Raw genomic sequence first — 9,966 nt, 5'->3', positions numbered from 1 at the left:
AAAATGGGGTGACTTATGGCGGGATTTTACTCCGCTGGCACTACAGGGGCACTGCAAACGCACCTGGCGCTCAGAAACTTCTACAGCAAAATCTGCATTGAAAAAGCTAATTGGCGCTCCCTTTCTTCTGAGCCCCGCTGTGTGCCCATACAGTGGTTTATGCCCACATATGGGGTACCGTTGTACTCATGAGAACCTGCGTTACAAATTTTGGGGTGCTTTTTCTCTCATGTTCCTTTTGAAAATTAGAAACTTTACTCTAAACGTATATATTATTGGAAAATTTTAATTTTCCATTTTTTTACGGCCTAATAGTGAATACTTTGCTCCAGCCCCTGTAGAGTTAAGATGCTCATTATACCCCAAGATTAATTCTTTAAGGTGTGTAGTTTCCAAAATGGGGTCACTTATGGGGGTTTCCAGTATACAACCCTCCTAAATCAACTTAAGAAAAGAACTGGTCCCTAAAAAAATCAGTTTTGGAAACTTTCACGAAAATGTGGTAATTTGCTGATAAATTTCTAAGCCCCGTAACACCCTAAAAAATTAAAATATGTTTATGAAATGAAGCCAGAATAAAGAGGACATATCGGTAATGTGACTTAGTAACTAATTTATGTGCTACGACTTTCTTTTTTTAGAAGCAGAGAATTTCAAAGTTCATAAAATGCACATTTTTTAAATTTTTCATGATATGTTGATGTTTTTCACAAAAAACACACAAAGTAGTGACCAAATTTTGCCACTAATATAAAGTGCCATATGTGACAAAAAAACAATCTCAGAATCGCTAGCATATGTTAAAGCATCACTGAGCTATGAGCGCATAAAGTGAGACAGGTCAGATTTTGAAAAATGAGCCTGGTCATTAAGGCCCAAATAGGCTTAGTCTTGAAGGGGTTAAGCACTATAATAACGCAATATACAGTATGATAAACTTGGCACATTTTTCAATACACTTTTTTGTCCTATGGTTTTCTATACCACCAAGTGCACTGGAATTTATTTTCAACTTTTTATAAAATTCATTTAAAATCCTCAAGTTCCTAAAACCTGTTTTTTTTTTTTTAAATTGAAGCCTCCATATTTTATATGCAGTGGATAAAGTGTCTAAACAGATGATAAATGTGGGTCACGGCATGTGAGCAGATTTTTGGTGCACATTGTTCAGTAGTAAAACTACCCTTATCTATTATCTATCTAAACACATTTGGGGAATTTATCAATGCTTTCACAGACAACCTTGTGCAGAAAAAAGTTGCCTTTTTTGCACAATTCCCTCAAATTCTTGTGCAAACACAGAAAAAGTCACATATTTTTAGCAAAAAAGGGACTGTTCAAAAATGTGAGATAATTATACACCAAAACCTACTCAAAACCATTGATAAATTTCCCCCTTATCTTTTACCCACACTGAGCTTTTACCCACAACATATACTATCTCGGTCAACAGAACCATCTTGAATAAAGCAACACTCTGCCATTTACAAAATGTCTTTCTCAAACTTCAACCCTATGTATGGAAGAGGGAAAACATTCAATCTTCTGAAATCTTTTAAGGGGAACCTGTTACCACGAAAATGCTTTATAAGCTATTGGTATTATGTTACAGAGCAGGAGGAGTTTAGCAGATAATATATCTTCATGGAAAACTATTTAGTATAACTAGTGTAACTTCCTGATTGAATTTCTTGCTTTTCTGTTGTTAGGAATCCTGTGGATAGTGTCATTTAACAGGGTTGTCCGGGATAAAACATTTGCCTTCCAATCAGCTGCTCGGCCTTCGAACTACAGCTGTAGTGAGAATGGAGTGGGAAGTAGCTGCCTCCATTCCCTGTGCAGCAGTGGTGCTGGTGGAAGGTGTTACTTCCTAAGACAGCTCCTTGGTTTTGGCCATGGTGGACGGGTTGGAGAGTGATTGTGTGGACAGATGTTTTCATACAGGTAACGAGTTCCAACAGCAGCAATCAAGGCTGCATTCACACGTCCTGTGTTCACTCCAGTACAGGGATTCCCCATCTATGCTTCACGGAACGAGCACGGGACCTGTGAATGCAACCTAATACAGGTAATAAGTGCAGAGTAGGAGGGGCTTCTGAAAGAACAACTAACTGTGAGAATACTGGTTGGTATGTGATTAAATACATATTTCATGCAATAAAATGCATACTAATTATTTGAAAATCATACAATATGATTTCGGGATTAAAGATTCTGTGTCTCACAGTTGAAGTGTACCTACAATTAAACATTACAGACCTCCCCATTCTTTGTAGGTGGGAAAACTTGCAAAATTAGCAGTTTATTAAATACTTTTTTTCCCCATTGTATATGTAAAAATTGGAATCAATAAAAACTATACTTCTTCCTACAAATTTGAGCCCACACCCAGTTACAAGAAAAATAAAAAAGTTATGGATCTTAAAATGTGGCAACAGTTTTTGTTGTTTCTTTCAAAAAACATTTCTATTGTGCCAAATCTGTAATACTTAAAATACTTACTTGCTAAATATTGTTAACTTAATATTAAAAAATAAAAAATAAAATATTTTTTTCTCTTTATCCCCTCAATAAGTTAATCAATAAGTTACATGAATCTCAAAATAGCGCTAATAATAAAAAAAAATTCTGCAAAAAACAAGCCTGCATATGGCTTTAATTTGGAGGGTGACAAAAAAAAAAAAAAAAAAAATAGGTAGCATGAAAGACAATGAGGGAAATTTATCAAGATCAATGAACCCGTATGTTGGACTTATATTAATCCCCACCACACCAGATTTACTATGGCAAAGCCCACATGGCAGGCACAAAAATCTATGCCTACTCTGGAGCAGGCATGGGTCTCTGCTATGATTTATGCCTGCTAGCAGGCATAAATCATGATAAGTTAGGTATAGGAGGAGGCCACGCCGCCTCCCTTCCTTGCCATGCTCGTCTGTTCGTCAGGCGTGCAAAGTATACACCAGTCATAACTTTGATAAATTTCCCCCAGTGTGCATAAGGACAAAATGTACATAGGAAGAGCCCTATTAATCAAGGTAGACAAAGAACGGAGCCTCATTGACTAGTTCGTTTGTTTCCAGTAGGTTTTAAACCTATGATTTTTCTAAAAATGATTCAGCATTTCAGAGAAAAGCATTGTTTTTTGTGTTAATGTTATTTGTCATATTACTATGCCAAAAAAAAAAAAAAAAAAAATGACTTTTGCAATATAGAGATATAAAAATACAGTGGTACCTTTGTTTAAGAGTAACTTGGACTGAGAGCGTTTTGCAAGAGGTTTTTCAAAATTTAATTGCATTGCTTTGGTTTAAGAGCAACCTGTACTGGGTGGGAGCGGCATGGTCTGCATAGCCTGTTCTACAGCACTGTACTCTGACCCAGGAAGTCTCCCTCACCTTCCAAATCATAGCAGATCCACTTCAGGCTGGGGCTTACATTAGGGGAGTGGACTGTGGAGGTAATCTCTTAGCTCATAGCTTAATCTCAAAGCTGTAACCCCTCTCTCCTTGGACAGAGAGTACTGATATACTGTACTCACATATGCCCTGCTCATTCCTTCATGCTCCCCTCAGTCTCTGTCAGTTTCTCCGATCCTCTCCATTCCTGCTATAATGTGCCTGCACTTACACTCAGCTATACACACTGCAGCTATAATGTGCCTGCACTTACACTCAGCCAATTCACACTGCTGAATAGAAAAGTTTCTGTCATTGTCCTCCTGCACAGCTCTGTGATTTTCACTTCCTAATTGGTCCACACACCTCTTCCCCATTGCTGTCATGTAACCACACAGACCTCTGACAAACTGATGCTGTTTTTTGAGATTTATCCACATACTATATATTATACTCCACATGCTGATTGCTATACTGTACATTAACTTATAATATGAAATATTCAGCTGTTTCTGAATGGTTGTTTCATTGGTTTACATGTTAGTGAGAATTGGGAAATCATATATTTGGGTGTGGAACCAATTGTCTGCATTTCAATGATTTGTTATGGGAAATTTTGTTTTGGTTTAAGAGTGGATTTGGATTACAAGCACAGTCCCAAAACGAATTATGCTCGTAATCCAAGGCACCCCTGTACTGGTAAACTATGCAGGCTCCGTAAATAGATGACGCCACACAAAATAGCTAAATATTCTACCTTCAACTACATGTTCCAAGATTTAGCTATTGGAACTGCTAAGTGAAATGTGTGTCCACATTTGTGTGTCTGGTTATTAATAGTAAAGGCTCAGGCAAACCAAAAGTGTTTTTATTTACTTTTAAAAAAGTAAATTTCACAACAAGGTATAATGTGCTATTACATGTGCAAAAAGCATAATTTTCAATAAACATAATTTCCCAAGGAGTTGACACTGCATTTAACAATCTCAGAACATTGGTCCATATTTTTTTTAATCCTATAGAAATGTTCAACATATTCTGAGCGTCCCAACAGCTCTACAAAATCTTCATCATGTGTGATCACAAGAAGCTGGAAATTTCGTTGTCTGGAGCGACTTTTAATGATCCTGCAGACATAGACAAAATAAAGTAAACATCGAGCAAATCCAAATCTAAAGCAGAAAGAATGCCACATAAAAGGAAGGCTGTAAAAAAACAGGAAGGCAGTGATCTAATTTTGCAAGTGAAGAAAAATTATATTGTATGCCTTGTATTTACATTGAATTCTTTTTAGTCACTTACAAAATGTTACACAAGATGTAAATATGGGAAAACTGAAAAGACATAGACACAGAAAGACATGTTACATAAAATAGTTGCAGAGATACTTAGTTTTGTAACATAGACAAATTAGCTTTGGTTGCGCAACCCGTCACCATGTAGCTTGGGCTACATGGTGACGGGTTGCGCAACCAAAGATTGTTGTGTCATATTGTGTAGATTGCACTGCATTGCAGCTAAGGCAAGTAAAGGGGGACTGCACAGCAACCTTGACCCACCCATTATATTGTGACTGCACAAATTTTTCTCACAATTTTTACTGTGATTTTGGAATATCGCAGCAAAAACTACAGATCTCTGCAGAGCCAGAGGCATAATGGGAAATATAGGATACTATTAGGACATAATTGTAGTAAGAAAATAGACATGCCTATGCATGCCACATCAGCTAAAAGGGTAAATACAACATTATATTTGAAAAGTTCAGACATTTCTGCATAAGGTGACACTAAATATGTTACTTTTTTTTTTAAAGCAAAATAGGAAAAGGTGGTGATTAAAATTTAAGGAAGAGGAATTTAAAAAACCTTTTTACATACATCTGTTCCTGGATGCTGACATACTGTATATAGCTATACTACGGTCATAAAGGGATTAAAGGTTCCCATACACCTTAGACTTGTGCGGCCAAATCCACCACATTAATCTAAGGTGTAAGGTGCCTTCTAGAACAAATGTCGGTAGTGATGTCATGGAAAATTTCAGGCGGACCCCTTTTTTCATGGAAAGATAAGCCACAGCGAGAGGACGGCTTAACCCTGTTGTGTCAAATGTTTCCATGTGTGGAGAGGGCGATTTGGCCGTCAGTTATTGAAGGTGAATGGCCTTAACATTGCCAAACAAAACTTTGGTAAGTTTTCCCCCTTCCTAACAGAGATCCCCAGATGACTGAACTAGTGTTTGGGCAATTCATTACCTATTACGGAAGTTTTAATATGATTGACATACAGCAACCAATTAACTTACTCAACCAATGCATGGGCCAAAGACTCTATATTTTCACGATCCAAATTCGTAGTAGGTTCATCCAGAGCAAGTATACCACAGTTCAGGCAAAATGTCTCTGCTAGTGCCAAACGAATTATGAGCGAGGCTAGAACCTGGATGATAGCGAGAATGGTAATACATTAAGTCTTAAAATATAATGTAGTTATGTCTGCAAATTATACAGAGATAGCTTAAAGAGAACCAATCACGGGCAAAAATGAATTTTTTTTTATTCCCTAATTAGATGTAAATCTTAATTTTAACAATATTTGTAAATATAATTAATTAATTTTAAAGCTGCGTTTTTTTAAAATATTTCTGTTTTACTTTCCTGCCTCGCGCCGGCTCTTTTCAAAAGAGCAAGCGCGAGACAGGAAACTCCCGTCATGCAGAGCGGCAGCAAGGCCGGTGGGGGCCCGCCATCTTGATGACGTCACTTGCGTTCCACCGCTGGAACGCAAGTCACGTCTTCAAGATGGCGCCCCCCCCCCCCCCCCCCCCCCCCCCGGCCTAGCTACACCAAACAAGCGGATTAGGTAAAGTATAAGACTGTAAAGGCAGTCTGTATCTTCATGAAGTCTATTTATGAAGATACAGACTGCCTTTGCAGTCTGTATCTTATGCCTTACCTACTACTCTGTGCCGTTGCAGCAGGGCCGGCGCCGCCATCTTGATTACGTCTTTGCGTTCCACCGCTGGAACGCAAGTTACGTCATCAAGATGGCGGCGCCGGCCTTGCTGCACAGAACGGAGGATTAGGTAAAGTAGAAGATACAGACTGTAAAGACAGTCTGTATCTTCATAAATAGACTTCATGAAGATACAGACTGCCTTTACAGTCTGTATCTTCTACTTTACTTACTCTGTTCTGTGCAGCAAGGCCGGCGCCGCCATCTTGATGACGTAACTTGCGTTCCAGCGGTGGAACGCAAAGACGTAATCAAGATGGCGGCGCCGGCCCTGCTGCACCGGCACGAAGTAGTAGGTAAGGCATAAGATACAGACTGCAAAGGCAGTCTGTATCTTCATAAATAGACTTCATGAAGATACAGACTGCCTTTACAGTCTGTATCTTCTACTTTACCTAATCCTCTGTTTCTGTGCAAGCAAGGCCAGGCCCCGCCATCTTGATGACGCAACTTGCGTTCCAACGGTGGAACGCAAATGACGTCATCAAGATGGCGGCGCCCGGCCTTGCTTACACAGATACGAAAGAGTAGGTAAGGCATAAGATACAGACTGCAAAGGCAGTCTGTATCTTCATAGATAGACTTAGGGAAAGATATACTTTAATATTAGGGACAGTGAAATTTAGATGATAGGTTCTCTTTAAGTGGTAACTACCATTGCGCTAGCACGACAGGATAGTCTATTAAAGCTCTGACAGGTATGTAGTCCGCTCCTAAAGTGAAGAGTCTAAGGATCTGCCGGAAGCTCCATAGACTTGCACTGAAATACACTTACAATTCAAGGCTATAGCGCTTCCGGCAGTTTCATAGACTGCTTGATTTATGAGCAGACTATGTACCTGCTGGAGTTTTAATCAGAATGATGGTTACCCTTTAAAGAATATGTTTGTTTGTTTTATTTACTTTTTTGAGCTGGATACTGACGTGTTCTTTATTTTTTTACAATTGTTTTTATTTTCTCATTGTAAATTATCCGCACCTCCAGAAAAGATTTAAGTTAGCATGGTTACAAACAAAAACATAAAATATGCAACCATGGCAGCCTGTTATTGTAATATAGAATGTGACTGTACCTTTTGGCCTGCACTACAGCGTCCTCTCATGTCCAATGCGGTATCTCCTTTTATCATTACTACTCTGTAGTTATACGTTCTCCTTTTATCTGCAGCTGACACAGTTTCATCAGCATCTGATCTGATCTCAATATACTCTATGTCTGGAAAGAAGCAAAAAACACATTTTCGGTATGTAATTTTGTTTACATTTTGTAATGTAAAACACATCATGTACATCATACGCTATCAAATTTTTATTCAAATCCCATAAAGGCATTTCTATTTTTCTCCTTTATTTAACTCATACTTGTGTGTATGCTGCTATTTTATCCTCTGTATCATTATGCCATTCTTAGGGAAATGTTGAGTGTGCCCTTACAACAGGCTTGTAACAGGATTTTAAATCCTTTCTAAGGCTCCCAGGCTAAATGTGGGGGCTCCCCAGTCCCAGATAAAAAAAACCTTAATCCAACTGTGACCATGATTGAAAAAGATGACCAAAAAGTTATTGGCGGTAACAAGTCGGGCTATGCTGTCATAAGCAGTGCACATGCTCCAAGGAGGCGCAGGACACCTATGCAGAACGTATTTTAGCACACTTATGGAACATGATGCATTCTGCTTAACTTCCAAGAAGTACATTACTCTATAAGATATTTATCTTTCACCTCCCACACATCTCATCTGATAAAACTATATTATTAAAAATTAAGTTGTCATTGTGTTTGGTATATTTTGTGTAACTGGGAAATAACCAGCATTTTTTTTCCAAACCAGTAGTTTCATTTACTATTACTACTATTCTAACTAAAAAGACAATAGGTCACACCTGCTGTATGATGGTATTGTATGAAGATGTTCTTGCGCTGTGTTAAAGCTGCCAGTACATTTTATATACTTTGACATATTCTAAAATGTCTCAAGACCCATGATTAATGCATCTAATGTTAGTGCATTCTCTATGCCAGATAAGAGTTGTTGTAGGTCTTCTAGTACTGTGACTAACAAGGCAATTGAGCAAACGTTTTAAATACTTGACAAAAAATAAATGCTAACAAACATAGTAATACACAAGGAACTACCTTGTCCTCTGTAGGTACTCCGCCAGAGGTCACGAATAATTTTATTGATTTCTTCCATTTTCATGCTGTGAAACTTCATTATAGCTCTGTAAGAATAACATGCAAAATATGGTTTTGTTCCCTTGCACACATTTTTACATATGAACAACAAGCAAAGGATGACAGTGTGGGATGCGGGACAATGAGGTAGCTAGGTAAGTGAAAAGTAGAGTGTCAGGGTGGCTGATCCTGATCGGGCCTGCCCCAACAAGGTTTCCAAGTTGACAGATGAGTAGGATTAGTTCAGGAGCGTCACAAAGATTTTGCAAGATATGTCCTCTAACAGTAATGGGAATGTCTGCCCCAATAAGAAGGGGAACAGGAGTACAGCACAGGTGTGACAGGTCCATGAAAGTAAGGGGCTCAAATATTAGGGGAACAAATATTTGAACAGTGTGTTGTCTGCTTAGAGTTATGCTGCGTTTACACAGAACGATTATCGTGCGAATTTGCACGATAACGATCGAATTTGAACGAAAATTGTACGTGTAAACGCAGCGACCGATCAAGCGAGTGAGAAATCGTTAATTTTCATCTTACATGTTCTAAAATCGTCGTTTGCAAAAAATTAGCAGATTGTTCAGTGTAAACAGTCGTTCACCGATTTTACCTATGTGCGAGATAGGCTTAAGCGATCGCAAAACGATTTTTCCGTACAATATATCGTTCCATCTAAACGCTGATTGTTCTTAAAAAAACATTGTTCTTTCGATATTGTTAAAAGAGGATGTACCACCAGGTACATCTTCTTTAACCTGAACCCACTGATCGACTGGTGCCGATACGGGGAAGCCGGTGCCGTGGTCTGTTTTTCGGACCGAGGCCCAGTTCCAGCGCACGGCGCCGTTCGATCAGCGGCTCCCTTAGAATGAATGGAGCCGTGTCATACAGCGGAGGGAATTCCCTCCCACTGGGGGCGGCCGGGCCGGCCTCCAGTGCTTGAGCACCAGCCGGTTCCAGTGCATAGAACGGCGCCGTGCACGGGAACCGACTTCCCCGCGCCGACGCCGTTCGATCAGTGGGTTCAGGTTAAAGAGGATGTACCTGGTGGTACATCCTCTTTAATCATACGATCGGGCGAATTATCGCTCCTTGTAAACGCAGCATTTGACAGCAACCTATCAGGATGACTGATTATTGGAAAAAGCTGATGGGGAGTAACAGCAGTGTGTGTTTGTTTAAAAACACATTTAAATTTCTAATAATTTAAAGGGACTACACCAGTTCGCTTAGTAAAATACACTGACGCAGAGATCCTGGTGGTGAGGTCCATTTTTGAAAATTTGTGCATCGGTCTGCTCTATACAGTGGAGGTGGGCCTGGTACCCCCAGTGTAATGATATCCCCTTCCCTCAGTGACACGCCTCCATTAGAA

The 9,966-nt window shown here is 39.2% G+C and overlaps 1 protein-coding gene across 1 annotated transcript in view; it reads right to left on the bottom strand.

Moving 5' to 3' along the window:
- Nucleotides 1-4,245: 4,245 nt before the first annotated feature.
- The window catches only part of RAD50 (RAD50 double strand break repair protein), a 65,362-nt gene continuing 59,641 nt past the window's right edge, over nt 4,246-9,966 (bottom strand). The window contains exons 23-26 of the mRNA XM_069971061.1: nt 8,553-8,638; nt 7,489-7,631; nt 5,706-5,839; nt 4,246-4,525 (exon numbers count right to left, since the gene is read on the bottom strand). Of these exons, the coding sequence (XP_069827162.1) occupies nt 4,339-4,525; nt 5,706-5,839; nt 7,489-7,631; nt 8,553-8,638 (550 nt within the window). The 3' untranslated portion in view covers nt 4,246-4,338. The remainder of the gene's footprint in view (nt 4,526-5,705; nt 5,840-7,488; nt 7,632-8,552; nt 8,639-9,966) is intronic.

The sequence above is a fragment of the Dendropsophus ebraccatus genome, chromosome 1 (genome assembly GCF_027789765.1).
Source record: "Dendropsophus ebraccatus isolate aDenEbr1 chromosome 1, aDenEbr1.pat, whole genome shotgun sequence".
NCBI classification, from domain to species: Eukaryota; Metazoa; Chordata; class Amphibia; order Anura; family Hylidae; genus Dendropsophus; species Dendropsophus ebraccatus.
This window is presented reverse-complemented; position numbering and strand designations above follow the sequence as displayed.